The 17,840-nt window shown below is 39.5% G+C and overlaps 2 protein-coding genes across 2 annotated transcripts in view; one reads left to right on the plus strand and one right to left on the minus strand.

Annotated features, from left to right (window-relative positions):
* Positions 1 to 17,840, minus strand: part of NBEA (neurobeachin) — a 748,838-nt gene that overhangs the window by 233,342 nt on the left and 497,656 nt on the right. Inside the window, 1 exon segment of the mRNA XM_044913201.1 lies at positions 15,713 to 15,849. Within this exon segment, the coding sequence (XP_044769136.1) occupies positions 15,713 to 15,849 (137 nt within the window).
* MAB21L1 (mab-21 like 1) lies at positions 11,604 to 13,948 on the plus strand. Its single transcript, XM_021678286.1, has one exon. It carries the CDS (start codon positions 12,059 to 12,061, stop codon positions 13,136 to 13,138), a length of 1,080 nt encoding a protein of 359 aa, XP_021533961.1. The 5' UTR covers positions 11,604 to 12,058; the 3' UTR covers positions 13,139 to 13,948.

Consider the following 17,840-nt stretch of genomic DNA (forward strand, 5'->3'; position numbering starts at 1 on the left):
ACTTAAATAAATAAAATTAAAAAAAAGAAGAACTTTCTAACAATCAGAACTGTCTGTAAGTGCGAGTAGCTATCTGAGTAGATACTAAAGTTCTCATCAGTGGAGGTAAAAGTAGAGGCTGGATGATGGTTCCTTAAGTAATGTTGTAGGGAAGATTCAGGCGTTAAAGAGGAGAGCTGCATTATGTTCTCCTTAAAGTTTCCTTCTTGCCCTGATATAAAATATCTGACTCATGGAGTAGAATTAGGTTCTTCCTCCCAGTACTAGTTGCATAATATATTTGAATGAAATGGTCATTGTAAATTCTACATAATTTTTATATACAGTGAAATACTTGCAACTTACTAAGCATTAGTACCGATTGGTAACTATAAGAATTCTATAATTAAAACATAAAAAGATGGAGTATTCACAACATGAACAGACATATCATTGATAAAAATCCTTATATTGTAGTATCTGTACCAAATAAAATTTAGTAAGGAATAAAAACAATTGGCATACAAGCAGCTTTCTTGGAAACAACTGTATTTTAATTCATGATAAAAGGGAGTTTTTAATGTGTCTTAAACTGAAAGATGTACAATACTGTGGCCTGTATAACCCATTGATGTCACAGAGTAAAATCTTATGTATAAAAAAGTATATGGATATTTTATTCAAGTAATTGCTGAATTGTTTCTCTTCATCATTTTTATGAAGGTATATCCCATTAATCTTAGGTTTTATCATGAAATGTTTCTTTAGGTGGATTAGCCCAATTTGATATTCATTAAACAGTACATGTATTTTCCAAGTAGTTTCTCCCCATGTGATAGATCAATACATTATCATAAAATAAAGATTTATAACATAAAAAGTGCCTCACTATTTACTTAATTAAAAGCCTCCTAATAAAGAACTTAATCTTTAGAACTCATCAAACAATCATATTCTTAACGGAAACGTAAGTCTAGTAGTTTCTTTTCAGAGTAACACTTACTTATATCCCAGTAGCAGTTGCTAAAAATTACCTCTAGGTACAGACAGCACAGACACGCATGCCTTCACGCATGCATGCGTTCATCTCCACCTCTGCCATATACAGTCTGCGTACATCTCCACCTCTGCCGTATACAGTCTGCGTACATCTCCACCTCTGCCGTATACAATCTCGATGTTGCGGTGCTGAGAAGCAGCTGTAGTCAGACAAACCTAGTTCTGCAATTACTTATGTGACCCTTGCTAACGCACTTAACCTTTCTAAACCACAGTCACCATTTGTAAATGGGAACTAATATTTGTTGTGAAGATTAAATGTGATCAAATACTCGTAAGGTTCGGTTCCCATTCCTTATCACCTGCTACCCTCAACTCACCGAATTATTATATGCATTATCAAGTGAAATAATGCATATAAAAGTCTTTTGTAAATCTAAAAGAATGTTGCAATTGTATTATCTCATTTAATAGGCAGTTTATTCCCTTCATTACATCATGGTTAACAGTGTTCATTATTATTATTATTTTATTATTATTTTTGTGGGAGAGAGAGAGGGGGGTGGAGGGGCAGAGGGAGAGAGAGAATCTGAAGTAGGCTCCACGCTCAGTGAGGAGCCCAAGGTGGGGCTCAATCTTGGGACCCTGAGACCATGACCTGAGCTGAAATCAAGAGTCAGATGCTTAACACTTAACAGAGTGAGCCACCCAGGCGCCATTACCCTTTTGAATAATCCATGTAGGTGTATGTATCGTAATATAATAACAAATTTCTATAGAAGAAATTAGCAGCTTGAAACAAAAGCTCAGGTTTGAAAATAGGGAAAACAATCATTTGCAACAATTATTTTCTAAATCGTTCTGGAATAATCCACAGAGTTTTAAAGAAATAATAACAATCTATCTCGAACAGGCTGGGCCTATATACCCAGCGGGAGAACAGAGGCTTTACCACTCCGCTCAGATGAAGAGGCAGAAAGAATACATTTTCCCCTCAAAATTCCACCGATTCTAGGCTGTTTTCTAGCCTAAACAATTTGGATAGTGCTCTCAATAATTCACACTACCTGAGTTATATGTAGAGTTCAAATGCACCCTCTGGTGCGGCTGTAAAGTATATTTTCCCTAGAGTTTCTCATTTAAGAATATTACGGCCTTCCAGGGTAAAGCCATGTAAATGATACCAAAATCGGAAAAATTTTTAAAAAGGGAGTCCGTTACTTGATATTGTTCTAGTTTTTGTTTCTAAAGATACAGATATTGAAACTATCACAGCTGATAATTTCATTCTGACATGAGTTGAAAAGGTTAAGTTACTATCTGAGGAAAGGTAATCTGGTTGCCTTTCACGGCAGCCTGCAAGCTCTGCAATCTGCATAGAGAGGGGCATTTGTCATCATTAGCCGAGCTGTGACAGCTGGCACCCAGGGTGTCCCAGAATCGAGAAGTGGCAGAGAGACCCTTGGTTTAGGTTGCCATTAAGAGTACAGTAGGTTTCTGGAGGATCAAGTATATTTTATGAAAAGCTCTGTGATGTAACTAACAGCAGTGAACGTATTTGAATTTTCCATAACATGGATAATACAATGATAGCACATAATTAGCAGGTTGCCTCCAGACAACAAGATGCCAGATTACAGTATGAATAAACATCTAGTGCCTGCCACTTAGAGAGGGAGAACTGTTTGCAGCACCCAAATAGCTCCAGCACACTGTGTTTCTTCAATGTTGGACTAGGGTGATCAACGCTTAAGTATCCTCAAGGAAACAGACTGAAGACGGAGAGAATAGTTCTCAGTTGTCTTTTAAATTTGGTAGTAAACAATGCACAATGTCTTAGGAATGAGCTCAAAAGCACACACCCGTTATAGTACCCATGCTTTGATAACATGAATATGAAAATTGATATCATTCACACAGATGCAATCCTCCAACTGTCTGAGGTGTCTGTAATTGGTACTAAGTCTTTAAAAATAATCCTTGGCTGAAGTTTAAAATCAGAATCCTTTTTACCAAAACGAGGGTTACTAACTATGGGTCTGAAACTCTGATGAACACATCCAAGAAAGGAATTTTTACGACTTTACAATTTTATACGTGTTTGTCTTGTTGGTGCAAAACCATATAAAGCAAAAGAAAGTGTAAGTTAAAAAACAGGTTGACCAGATCTTTGGAACATAAGAGTGCTCTGACCCCTTTAAAAAATCATCAGTGTTTGCAAATATAATCAATAACACTAGGTTTTATATTATTATGTAAACTAGTTTTCCACAAATAAAACTAATTTTTGTGTTAATGTAAAATCTATGCAAATACATGCAGTCATTTATCAGGAAGGCTGACAAGCATTCCATATTGGAGGGGGAAATGAAACTGCCTCAAGAATAGAGGCAATTAATTATTTCTGTATTTTTTTCTTCTTCTGTCTTGAGGCACAAAAGTTATCCATCCAGTTAAAACAGCAAATGAAATAAAGAGATTTTTTTTTTTTATTTAAACACATATGGCTTTTGCCTGCAATACTGATCACCACAAGGTCTACAGATGCCCGTGGCTAAATCGTACACTGGCAGATGCACACAGGGGAAAACTGTGCTAATGCAGCGTGGAGAGCAAAACAAATGAAGAACTGAATTTGCTAGTAAAAGAAAAAAAAAAAAAAAGCAAAAACCCCCAAACCAAAGAAACCCTAAAATTCTCTCTCCCCCTTGGCTCCCCCTAGTAACCCCCTCCCCGACGCAGGGAGTTATGCAATTTGGTTATCAAACACAGGTTCAGGTTGCAAGAAACTTAACTATCCTCTGTTACAGGAAAGCAGAAAACAAGTTTAAATCCATGAAAGTGTTTTTATGGATACGCATGCGTATTATGTATGTGGGTGAAAAGGAGCAGTGTATTTGTATTTATATGGACAGAATGGCTGGTGACATTTAAACTTCTCAATTTTGCAATTAAAAGCTTATGACATTCAAACCTGCCCCAGTATCTATGTCTGTATACTGTCAGAAGTTCCAGTTATTATGATTTAAAAAATCCGTTCGGCGTCATCTCTTAAGGGATCACTGAAAACTGGATAGGTTATCGTGGACCAATCTTACAGATGTGATATTATATCCTGATGGCCACAGGAATCCTGTATTTGGTAGCTGTTCCCCCTTAACAGGTTAAAATAAGCGTATAGAGGCCAATTCAATCTTTTACTATCTGAAATACTGGGGTTGTGTGTGTGTGTGTGTGTGTACATGCACAGGCTATTTTGCAAACCATAAAAAGAGTATACTTTCTAAAAATGGCTTAAGATTATTAAGAAAGCAATAACTTCTCTCTTAATAGGACTGTAAGCATACATAACATTAAAATTTCTATTGTAATTGCCAAATAAAAATATAAAACAGAAAGCATTTAAATAATTTTATATCTTGGGAAAAGAAACAGAAGACTAGTTGTACTATTCCGAGTTGTAAAAAGGCAAAATACTTGAAAGAGAATCATGGTCAATGAATATGTCTGCTCTCCTACAATTTAAGCATTCTTTGTTTGGAGTATTTATAACCATTGAAATTTAAATGACAATGTATATTTATGTAAAATTAGGATTAGAAGCATATGTTCCAAGAATGTATATATGTTAATTAATATTAGCTCTAATAAACTCCTTGGCCTTGTCCCCCACCATCTAAGGGAGGAGTAATTTACTGAAAATGTAAAGTACAATGTAATTTAAATACTGAAAGGAGATTCATTTCTCCAGTGACATAAAGCTAGTAACATTACCAATATGCCTCAAATGTTGCTAATATGAGGAATCCCTGTTTCTTACTATATATTTTGATGTGCAAATATAAACTATATTCATAAGTCTAATACACACATTCATGCCAGTGTAACAAATACTAGCAGTTTCTTTGAAAAACAAATCTTTTACCAAGCATTAAGGTGACATATATTACGTTTAAACAACTTCTATGTAAAACAAAAATTGTAAACCTATTGCTTGCCTATCTGAAATATCATTTCGTACTCTGCTTCTACTTCAGTGTTATTGGATTAAAACTGGCCTTAAATTAGAAGCGAGATAAAACAAGAAATTCTAGAGGAATAAAGATTTACAACCTAAAGGTTTTTTGATACAAAAGTAAAACACCCAGATGCTTATAAATGAATCATAAAATGTATGAATTAAAAAGTAAAATAGGGGCATGAGGAAACTTTTGTGGCAATGGAAATGTTCTATGTCTGTGCCAGATGTTCTACGACTGTAGATATTTGTTAAAATTCACAGGATGGCATATTTGTTAAAATTCACAGGATGGCACATTCATATAGAAAAACCATAGAATAGAATGGTACTGTACACAAAATACACATCAATAAACCTGACGTAAATAATAAAAAATAGATTTCACATAAAAATAAAAGAAAGCTATACTTTCTATTTCATTGGTTTCACAATTTTTTATTAGAAAGACTATGGTCTTACAAACTCTGTGCTCTTATGCTTTTGATCTGGATGTGTAGATAAAATGAATAAACACATAGATTAAAAAGTATTAACTACTTATTAGTACTTTGACTTGATATTTTTGACAAATTATGGAAACTTGGGCTTTTTAGAAATAATATGCATTTGTATACTAAAATGTGTATTATTAGAATAGTGAAAATAATCATACATAAGTGGAAATGAAATCATTATTTATGTGGCGTATTCACGGATGTTTATATCTCTATATCTATATGAAAACTATAAAGGAAATTCTTATTCATAAACTAATTTCCTTCTTTTTCTATAAAGCATTCATTTTATTACATAAAATATATATGATAGGAGGTAATAGTTTTTTATTTAATGTAATTATTCTCTTAAGTTATTACTCCAGTTGCTGATCGTTAAAAAAAATAAATCCTAGTTTAGAGGAACTGCTTTGTTCATTAAAAAGTAAGCTCCAAAACTGTAAATTAGATATAGAAAAGGTTATTTTAGACATGCAGTTACTGAATGTTGATTTATCTACATACCACACTCTAGTCTCAAGGTCATGTTGAATATTTTCCGTGGCTTAATCACATACAGTATGGGACAGTAATGAGAGCTATGCAGTCCTGGATGACCCACTACAGATGTACAGATTAAGACACTAATCGCATCTGATTCCATTGTTTTCTCTAAGTGCAATAAAACTCTAATGCACTAAGAGTACTAAGGCTGTGGTCACATACACAAATGTCTATAAATCCGCATGAATTGTGGGTTGAGGAGTACCTAGTTTTCATATATTCATAAAGAAAAGAACCATGTGAGCCCATTTATCTCGTCAGAATACTTCTATAATGCCCAAATGAAAAATAGAGGCTGAAATCTAACAAAACGAATTTGAATTTTCTACATCATAAAGACGACAGTGACTTTCTGAAGGATCTATGAGGACCTGGAATATTGGAATCAACACTTCCTCCATAATACTCAATAAATAAATGACTAACCCCAATATCCTTAAATTTTTGGAAAGAGTTAGAGATCACAATCTAGTTTGAGCATTAAGAAAATCTTTTGGTTAATAACCTTCCCCCCCCCAATTTTTCCGTTTATGCATGCAACTTAAAATATCCTACACCTCTATGTAAATATTCAAATGAATTGGGGAAAGTGAGAGGATTACCTAAATCGTCTTTCAATTTCTTCTTCCACCAAAAGAAAGGTCTTGGTCAGAATTACCCAGAATCGCTACAAATGCGCATATCCAGCAGTGGTCATAATTCTGGTAAGTTACACTTTTATTGCCCATCTTTAATCTCAAAGTTACTTTCTGTCCAACATTTATTAGCACCAATAACAAATTTACTAAGCAACACTGTAGGGAAAAAAGTGGTCCCCACAACAAATGTTGACTATAGGATGGGTACCAGGGGGATGAGCAAAACTAAGGCCACAGCCCTGATTATTGAAGTGGAGAATTAAGGAAATAATTTTTTGAAGAACTTCGATTATCAGGATGCTCTGGTTGAAACAACAGAACAGGGTCTAAATTGTGTCAACAGTGACCTCAATTCTCTGCTTTACTTTGTCATAAACCTGATATTAAAATATGAAATAATTGTTTTAAGAAATCATTGAAACTTTTGAAGCTCTCAAGCTATTTTGTTTCAAGTGTTCTTATACAAGGAGTCACAACAGGAAGAAAGGTAGAGATGCCATCAAATTAGATTACCAAAGAAACTCCCTCTATTTTACTTTATTTAATGTGACACATAAAGAAAACCCTGCACAAATATCTGTCTTTAATTTCTCTAGTGTAAAAAAAGAAATATATTGTGTCTGGCAGAATGAAGCAGATGAAATAGCCTGGGTGCATTTAAAAAACGAAGTGGGGGGAGGTAGATGCGTACAATGAGCCTTCAAAGCCACTCCAGCAGTAGGGATAAATAATTTAATATACTCAACTTCATATTCTTTTTATCTCCCCAGTGTAATAAGCACATATTAAAAAAATAAAACTTTAAGTTCATGAATACTTGTGAATAGAATAGCAGCCAGCCAGGAAATATGAAAAAACACAAAACAGTATCTATGTGAGCATTTAACATGTATATGCATATTCCCTAACGGATACATTTTTCCAGATGAAAGGTCACAATGACTTAAATTTATGAACATGTAATTCAAATTTAAATTAGTTTTTTAAAAAAAACACAGAAACCTTGCATTCCTACATTTCTCAACATAATAGTTTTTCTTTAAACCTAATAAGGTGACTATTTATGCATTACTTTATGTATCCCATATAAAGTAAGTAGGTTTACAGAAGGGGGATAAGTTACTTAGACAACAATACTTCGGGAAAAACATATTTTGCCATTATTATTTTGAATGTCTTGAAATGTTAAGGATCACAATATTTAATTGTTTTATATTCATTAATACTACTAACATTTGCGATAATGGTGTGTTTGTGACTTTTGGGGATTCTTTTTGTAAATGGTGCACTTTAAATCAAGGCTGCCTAGTAACCTAAGTAAATGAAATGAAAAAGTCAAGTGAGTTAGACCTTAAAATCCCAAATATCATTCAAATGTAAGCATCTCAACTATCATTAAATCATCAGATTTTTGGCTTTTTTTCCCTTCAATTAGGTCAGTTTTCTTCAATTATCATTCTATTATTAGCTCATGTCAAAGATGCCTGCACAGCATACCACTGAAAACAATTAAGCATTTATATCCTAAAGCATGGGACATACACAAGCTTTTATTCTAGTACAAGGATTATATTTATAGTAAAAAAATAATATAAGTAAGACTGGGATCATTAGAGTTGTTTTATAACTTCTCACATAAGTAAATAAATTGATTTTAAGCTATCTCCAGGTTAGTACATCATCATTTGAAATGACCAGTTCAATAGGTCAAAGGGTGTTTCAAAAAATTACTATAAAATAAGTTACTCCCACAAAACTATCTCCAAAGCCTAGATTAAAAGTGGCCGAATTACATAAAAATATACTATATATTTTAAATTCCTCTCCATAGGTTATTTCAATAAAAAAAATTAAGGGATAGAAAAACATACTCCTCGCATAGTTTAATTTTCCCTTCAACAATGAGAGGTGTCTAACTAAGATCACTGAAAGGATTCAGCTACAGAAGGCAATTCATTTCACGTGTTCAGTGTAATAGAAAATCACTGTGTTGCAGCAACAAGCAGTACTTGCACTAGAGTATTATTCTAGGGTGTCCAGTTCACCTACAGTGATAACAGCGGGTGGGTGAGTCCTGCGTTATGTAAATCACTGTCAGCTCCCAGTGTGAAGGGTGCTGGAGGAAGCAGCTCCGAAAACACAGTCCCGGCGTCCTTGAAACAGAATGGCTTCACTTCCCTGCAACATTCTAGGACTAACGAGTTTCTTGGTCTTTTTCTCACCATCCATTTTTCTTCTTCAAAGTGCAAACCGTTGGTGAAAAGGCCCCGGTTACACCAATTAGTTTGCACAAAGTGCTTCGGTGTTTAGCTTCGCTTTAACCCAATTAAGCCGCACAGTAAGCCCCGAAGATGCGCCACCTGCGCGCCTGGCTCCAGCGAGGCCGGCCCGGCGCCCCTCGCGTTAGACTCATCCGGACCACCGCCCCACGGTGCCCCCCGAACGGCTCCGGGGCCTCCGCGTCCCAGGCTGCACGTCCTCGGCAACCGGTGGCCCAAGAAATCGAGGGACGAGGTCCTGGCTGAGCAACTCTGCTTGAACCCCGGGGAGAGCGCGCTGGCACAGGGGCCCGCGGCCCATGACGAGAAAGCGCGGGGCTCGGCTGCGACCTCACGTGGGCCCGGGTGGCCGTCGGGGCTGAGGGGTGCGCGGGCAGGGGCCCTGGCCTGGAGCAGACGTGGAGAACCCGAGGACACCAAGTAAGGTTTAAAATAACGGGCACACAGGGGGGGAAAAAAAAACCCATGGGACAGAGAGAGTAAAGAAGGATGGCTCGGGAGTGCGGGGCAGCGGGAGAGAGGGGACCTGCGCTGGGTGAGGGCCAGACGTGGCTTTCCCCCCCAGAAACCAAGGCACATCTTCCCCTTCTTGGCCGACGGTTCTCTGGTTCTGATTTGCCTCCTCTTCTTCTTCCAACTGCCAAAAGGTAGCAGTGCATTCACCCGCAAAGCCTGCAAAGTGGGGAGGGGCTGTTCCCAATCCCTGCTCCTAAGGGAATGGAAGGTTCCTGGGGAATAGAGTAGATGGATGCCATGAGCCCCAAATCTACTGTACTGTCTTAAGCTAAATCGGAATCTATCACTCTTGGATAAGGAAAAAGTAAATAATAGATGGCTTTGTGATGCTTGTACCTGTGCAAAAATAAATAAATAAATAGATAAATAAATAAACAAGCAAGCAAAAGCTGGAGTAAAAAGTAGGAGCCCCGAATGAGATCTTGTTGAAAGCGGCTCTGAAAGAAAGTGCCAACAGACCTGTTACCGGGAGTTATAGGATTTTGCTGGAAATATTGTTAATTTTAAAGAGATGGCATCTAAATTAAAGGTAGGCATTAAAAATCTGCCTAGGTTTTTAAACCACTACACTACATAATCCCTAAGTGGTATTTATTTCCTTTCCTGTACATTAAGGACACAATTGGTATCACCAGGGGAAAAAAAAAACCCCAAACCAAAAACATGTTCTACATAAATCCATTTCCCCCTCCTGTTTCAAGGTTCCAAAATGCAGAAATGTTGATTTCTTTCAAAGTTTTCCAAAATGATATTTAAATTTAAAAACCCTGGATGACTGCAAATTAGTTTTCTTTTAAAATCTTACCCGATTTTCCCTCAACCAAATCACATGAAATCATACAACAATTAGAAGTCTACCGTCAGGTCACCACTAAGGACACTTAAGAGAGGAGGTATAATTATATACATCAGTAAGCAAGCCAGAAACCCTAAACCTGAATATTTTCAGAACAGTTATCTGCCAGTAGGTCTCATCTCTATGATCTTGCCTTAATTTCACATATTAAAATACAGCTCACTATGAACTCACATTACAGTAATCTCTCAATCACAGAGATAAGTTATTTTTAAAATATTTCTACCAGTGTGTACAAAACTTACAGTCCTGATTATGTTGGGCAAGTCTACCAAAGTACAAAGAGGGCTGCAGTTGGGGAGGGGGGAGTAATACTAAACATTTTTTAAGATTTTTTTTTTTATTTATTTATCTGAGAGAGAGAATGAGAGACAGCGAGCACGAGAGGGAAGAGGGCAGAGGGAGAAGCAGACTCCCCGCCGAGCAGGGAGCCCGATGCGGGACTCGATCCCGGGACTCCAGGATCATGACCTGAGCCGAAGGCAGTCGCTCAACCAACTGAGCCACCCAGGCGCCCCACTAAACATTTTTTAAACATCCTAACTTAAACTGGGGTAGACAGCATCTAACAAAGCAATAATTTTCAGATTCCTTTCAACAGCTGCAAATGAGGGGAAAAAAACAGAGATAAAACACTGCATAACGTAAAACAAAACAAAAACAAAAACAAAAAACCCCAACCAAAAACCCATTCTAACATACCGGAACATCCCCCAAATTACACAGGCATCAGTAGTCCATCTAAAGCCAACTTGCATATACATGAAAGAGCAAACTCTCAACCTGCATTTAAAAAGACCTCAAGGATTAACAGACATTAATTATCTTACTCTAAATGCAAGTTACTGACTTTTGTTTTAGAAGACCCCATCTAGTTCACTAATTGATGGATGACCATTAATACACCTGTATTTGCATTTCCGCGGTAAAAAGACAAGCAGGGTTTTCAACACAGAAGAGAACCACTTTGCCAAGTCTTTTTAAAACGTCAATATGCTTCAATTAATACCAAAGCTGAGAGATTCCTCTTGATTTCCAAAACTGTCTAGGTGGCCTGGGTGGTTTTCTGCCGGCAGCAGCCTCCTACCTTTAGTTTGTGTGCCTATATCCACGAGGGGGGATTAATTAGCCGGGCTGGAGCTGAAGGAGGCTGTCGTGACGAGCCCAGTGGCGATTGGCCGCCAGCCTGCCTGGCCCTGCCTTTATAATTTCCACACGAGTGCATCTGGGCTCTTAGACAAACCAACAGCAGCTTCTTCTGACATATACACACGCACACTCACCCCCGACACACTCAGCACACTTTTCCTCCATCTGATTAACAGTCCGGCACACATAATGATTACGGGAAAGCGTAAATAAATACGGAAAGGGTTGATTATTTTGACTACTGGAAGAGCTTTGCTGGGTCTCAGCGCAACTTTTGTTTTCATTACCGAGAAGGTGATCTCTCCATGCATTTCTCTCACACAAGGATTCTTTAAAAGAGGAAGAAAGACCGAGAGAGGGGGGAGAACAATCTTTCACTTTAAGACCGTCTGGGCTCAAAGATAAAAGGAAGGGGAAAGCAGCGGCTAGGACTCCACCGGGGCAACACATCGGAGAGCGTTCTGATACATTTCTGAGCGCGGCGGCCCGTTTCTCCACCGAAGTTGGCTCCAGCTCTAGCAGCCGCATTGGATCCCACAGCCTACTGCGAGACTCCGGTGTACAATCCGGATCTCTGCCCCAACATGATCGCGGCCCAGGCCAAGCTGGTATACCATCTGAATAAGTACTACAATGAGAAATGCCAAGCCAGGAAAGCTGCCATTGCAAAAACTATCCGGGAAGTCTGCAAAGTAGTTTCCGACGTACTTAAAGAAGTGGAAGTGCAGGAGCCCCGGTTCATCAGCTCTCTCAACGAGATGGACAATCGCTACGAGGGCCTCGAGGTCATCTCCCCCACTGAATTTGAAGTGGTGCTTTACCTTAACCAAATGGGGGTGTTCAACTTTGTGGACGACGGCTCGCTGCCCGGCTGCGCGGTGCTGAAGTTGAGCGACGGGCGCAAGAGGAGCATGTCCCTCTGGGTGGAATTCATTACGGCCTCCGGCTACCTCTCGGCTCGCAAAATCCGGTCCAGGTTTCAGACGCTGGTGGCTCAAGCCGTAGACAAATGTAGCTACAGGGATGTGGTAAAGATGGTGGCAGACACCAGCGAAGTGAAACTGAGAATCCGAGATAGGTACGTGGTGCAGATCACCCCGGCTTTTAAATGTACCGGGATCTGGCCGAGGAGTGCTGCCCACTGGCCACTTCCGCACATCCCCTGGCCAGGACCCAACCGGGTGGCGGAGGTCAAAGCGGAAGGGTTCAATCTCTTGTCCAAGGAGTGCCACTCCCTGGCCGGCAAACAGAGCTCGGCCGAGAGCGACGCCTGGGTGCTGCAGTTCGCCGAAGCAGAGAACAGACTGCAGATGGGGGGCTGCAGGAAGAAATGCCTCTCCATCCTCAAAACCTTACGGGATCGTCACCTTGAACTGCCAGGCCAGCCCCTGAACAATTACCACATGAAGACTTTGGTTTCCTACGAGTGTGAAAAGCATCCCCGGGAGTCAGACTGGGACGAGTCTTGCCTGGGTGATCGGCTTAACGGGATTTTGCTGCAACTTATCTCCTGCCTGCAGTGCCGGCGGTGTCCTCACTACTTCCTACCGAACTTAGATCTGTTTCAAGGCAAACCTCACTCGGCTCTGGAGAACGCTGCCAAACAAACGTGGCGGCTGGCAAGAGAGATCCTGACCAACCCAAAAAGTTTGGAAAAACTTTAGAGGACAATTTCAACAAGAGCCGAAATGTGATTACTCTTCTCAAAGACCTGATGCAGTGCAAACTTCCTGTTGGATTCCTAATATTCCATTTGTCAGTGCAAACAGTCTCTTCCTTAAAAAGGAGTAACAATACGATGTTTAGGCATCATCTCACCCACCCCTCCAAGGGGAGAAAAAGAAGTAGGGAAAGCGGATGGAGAAAAACCCAAACCCACAAGTATTAGAAGACTTCTTTACAAAGGATTTCCTATCTCCCTTGAAAAGTACACAATAACACTCGGAAAACAACCGGCTGTAATGCAAGACCACAGTGAACACTCTGCCTAACTATCAAAGGATTATAGCAATCCTGGTGATTTAGGTGCATCTGTCTGTGAGTAAACATGATTTGGATATGCCATCTGAAGGAAAGTGTAATGTATATTTTGATTTGTAACAAATATTGTGATCTCACGTTGTCTTTGAAAGTGTGGATGTTGGTGTTTTGTGATTTGGTGAACAGAAGTTACATTGCCGTTTTGGAGACTTCCAGACATTTTCCACTAACAAAGATACCATTTAAAGGTAGATTTCCTCCTGGTACTTTTATCTGTCTTTGAAAGTGTCTGAACTTTAAAAAGTTTACATTTTGTTTCAAATATAATGCTTGTTCTATTTCTAACATTCCATAAATATACTTGAAATGTTATTTAAATATATTCAAAGAAATTTGAATTCAGCTTATATAATAACGCTTGAATATCTGAATTATATATTTGAAAAATGCACTTGAAATACACTGGATAACTACTTTTGTGATTTAGATTTTAATTTCTGTTGCTGGTTTTTATTTAATTAGAAGCTAATAAATGAAGTAAAATAAAAGTTGTTGTGTCTCACTTTAAATTGTTTTTCTATCAAAAGATGTAATGCTCCATTTTGAAAACTGAACCCACTCGAGTATTTTAAACACTTTGAGGAGTATGCTAATGAAATAATTAAAATTAAACCTTAATATCCTGAAGAAAACTCTGTACAGCTACAGAAGATAATGATTTACTTATAAGACTATTTCTTTCTACAACAGACACATTTAAATCTACCCTGGAAAACCTGCTCTTCTGGATCAGTACTTCTGTAGCATTTTTAATAATATAAAGAAAAAATATGTCATGACGGTACAGACTGCTGAGTTAAAAATTAGACTAACTCAGAAAAAGTGAACTTAAAGTCATAATGAAAGTTTCAAAATTTGTATAACTATGCTAATCAAATAAAGATTATTTCTGACCATTTTATGTCAAATCCTATGTTATGCAGAAAAAGTGTTCCATTAGCTGTATAAGTCCATCAGAAATCTAAAATTTCTTTTGACTTCACAGAGCAAGCTAATGATAAAAGCGTAAAGACAAACTTTCAATTATTTAAAAATCAAATACACTACATTCAAACTCATTTTCAATGTTCCATCCTTTGGGAGCTGGTAGTGCAAGAAGTCCTTTGACTGTCCTTCCAAGTATTTTAATTGTCAACAAGTGCTGAGAGCGCTAATCACCTGCAGGCCTTAAGGTAGGTAGTTAATTCAGGCAGGGATGGATTTTGGAATTTCAGTTCCTCTTCTACAAATAGTGTTTTATAATAGTTTATGTAAAAATGACATCAATAATAGAGTTCTGGCTCTGTAGGCACATTTGTCTTTGACGATTTTAGAATAATTGCTTCTGATAAATACTGCAAAGGAAAATCTTTGTAAACTGATGCTTGAATATCTAACATGACCCTTGAATTCTTAACCTCAGAAAAAAAGTTTACAAACCGCACAGTAACATAAAAGTTAAAACAACAAACAAATTGGTTTCAATAGAAAGTGCAGAGGTGTAGAGCTGTCCTAATATCAGGTTTTAAAATCTACACGGTAAGATATAATAAACAAATAAATATTTATGTATTTCAAATTGTCCAAATAGGTATTTTTCTGGCATTACACCCACAGAACACAAACTTTATAAACATCTGATTGCTAGTATATACTACCTATATACGTTTTAAATCAACGCTTCTCAGAGAATCAGTTTCTCTTACTCTTAAATTCACATGTAAAACTCATTCTTATCTCAGGAGATGAAAAATGGATGTAATAATGGAGATGAATTTCTATCTAAATGCTCTCCCCTCCCCCCCCAGTTTCCTTACAACCTTTCAGTGAATAATAACTCACATTGCAATTTACACTTTTGGAAATTAAAAGTCATCTTAAGATATTTCAGAAGACCCCTCCTGGTCTTCCCAGAGAGCCTGGGATACTGTACCCCCAGACTTTGGAACAATTGGCTTACCTACCAAATTTACCCAAGTGCACACAAAGGCACTCATGGAGAGACTGTAATGTGCATGCTCTGGTAACACAGGATTTGAAACCATTAATATAGTCTTCAATCCCATAAAATAGAGCATGTGTTATTTCATTCATTTTATTTCCTATGACAAAAATGGAAATGTGCTCCCCTCCCCCACTGTCATTTAAAACCAAGCAAAACTGAAAACCACTTCCTGCCACAAAGCCACTAGTACTGTACACGAATCACTCTAACTCACTTTCGTGTCGATCTTCTTGAAGGCAGGATCATCCTCATCTACCTCGAAGTAGATTTCTGTCGTGGTGATGGAAAGAGTCCCCTTCGCCACCACCACAGGAGCGATGAGCTGGGCTGGGGTACTGAGAACCACTGGGCCTGAAAGACAAGGGCACCGGAGTCAGGCTCAGTCCCTGTGGCCCTCTCCCGCTCCCTCCCAAAGGGTGCCGCAGGTCTTTATATTTTTAAAGATGCGCTAAGAAAATGGTGCCTGGGTAACGCGGCCAGCATCTTTCATGTGAGATAAATTCTGCTTAGCTTTCGCACATTATCTTATATAGAGATAAATAATTCCATAAAACCCCAAGAGGTCAGGATGCCGAACAAGTGACCCTTAGCAAGCGAGTTAGTAACCTTCGCCTAGAAATCCTACAAATGCCCTGATTCTCCATGGAGCACCACCGGCTTTCCGAGAGACCTTAGGCAGTCAGCACTGCCCCCGAAGACCAGCCATCGTGTAAAGCCGTTCAACTCGGCAGCAGCGTTCCCCAAGGATGGGCGGGAGGATGTGAAGGGGTACAGGATCTAAATATATAAATTCCACTGTACTAACGGGTTTGCATCTCGCAGGAAGATTAATATCGGCGTCCTAAGGCGCGCCACATCCACATACCCGCACACAAGGATATTAAGTGCATTTCTTCTGTAGAAAAGAACAAAAATCCTAACAGTGATCTTCTCACCGACAGTCAAAAGTGATGAAATTGTAAGACGCTTGAACAAGAAGATTCTCAGAAAAGCGTCCGAAAAGTACTATCTCTCAACTTTAGAAACTAGAGAAACTAATCTTCAGTAAAAGAGATTTTTAGAAAATGTGCCTACTGAGGTGCTTACTTGGAATTCCCTCAATCTGAGTTAATGTTGAAAATTACATATTAGAATATAAATTCAAAGGGGATGACTTAAACGCCCCTTTAAGATTCCCCGAAAGGGGAGGCATTCTTTGCTATCCTGTACTTAAAATACAGACAAGGAAATCAGAACTTATTTTTTTCTCTTTTTCTTTCTTTCTTCCTTCTTTCCTTTCTCCCCCCCCACTTTTTTTTTTTTTACCAAGGGCGCATTTTTTCCCTTTTCACCCCCCCCCCCCCGCCCTGAAATGCATATAGTCAAATGAGTCACAATAACAGTAGGATAAAGGCAATAAAAAACCAGGTCCCTTGCCGCCGCTCAGGCTCGGCCCCTCGGCGGCAGCTCCTCGCGGTGAGACCGGCTGGTACCGCCACCGCCAAGGCCACTGTTAGCAGGCCCGACCCGGCCAGGCGCGGGGACTGCAGAGAAGTTCACGTTTTCAGGGAGTAGCCCACACCAAATCCGCGACCTTCCTGCACAAAGCCGGGCCGTTTCTGCTGCGGGAGGCACACAGAGGAATCGGCCGGCTTCTGTCGCGCTGAACGGGGTGGATAGGAAGCAAACTGTGTCAGTGTCAGCCTTCACCCCCGATCGCGACCGCCTGGCTCAGACCAACGCCAAGCCTTTTCTTTTAGTTTACTGCTCTCTGTCCCCCAGGAGCCCGCACTGGGGGGCCGGCACCGGGGCGCGCAGACTCCCGGCCTGGGTTTCCGCCGCGGAGCCGAACGGAGTCGGGGTCCATCTCGGCTACACAAGGTTTTTCTTTCCAAAGGGCGAGGCGGTCGATCTGAAGCGCCACTTTAAAGGCTCATCAATCTTAATCTAGGTTGCTCAAGTAATTATGCCCGAATCTCTTGTACGATTACAAGTGGATTTGGGTTTCTATTCCCCAGGCCCTCCTTTGTGTTTATTGGAGGGTCTGTGCGCGCGCTCCGCGGCGCCTCCTGCCTCCCGCGCCCTCCTCGGAATCCCCCAACGCTCGGGCCGGTTCGAACCGCTCCCTTAACCCTTCAGCCACCAGGACGCTCCTTTGGATGCCACTTTTCACATTTCCCTTTTGGAGAAATCCAGAAGGCTTACTCTTGATTGGGGCGAGGTGAGAAAGAAGGTGCCGTGACATCGAAAACAGTGTCTTCTTATACGTCGTTGGGCCTTGCTAAAACCTCAGGAAAGTCGTCATTCTATACACAGGCCGCTAGTGATTTCTGGTTTAGTAGAGGTTTCTGGCATTTGGAGAC

Source organism: Neomonachus schauinslandi, chromosome 3 (assembly GCF_002201575.2).
Source record: "Neomonachus schauinslandi chromosome 3, ASM220157v2, whole genome shotgun sequence".
Lineage (NCBI taxonomy): Eukaryota > Metazoa > Chordata > Mammalia > Carnivora > Phocidae > Neomonachus > Neomonachus schauinslandi.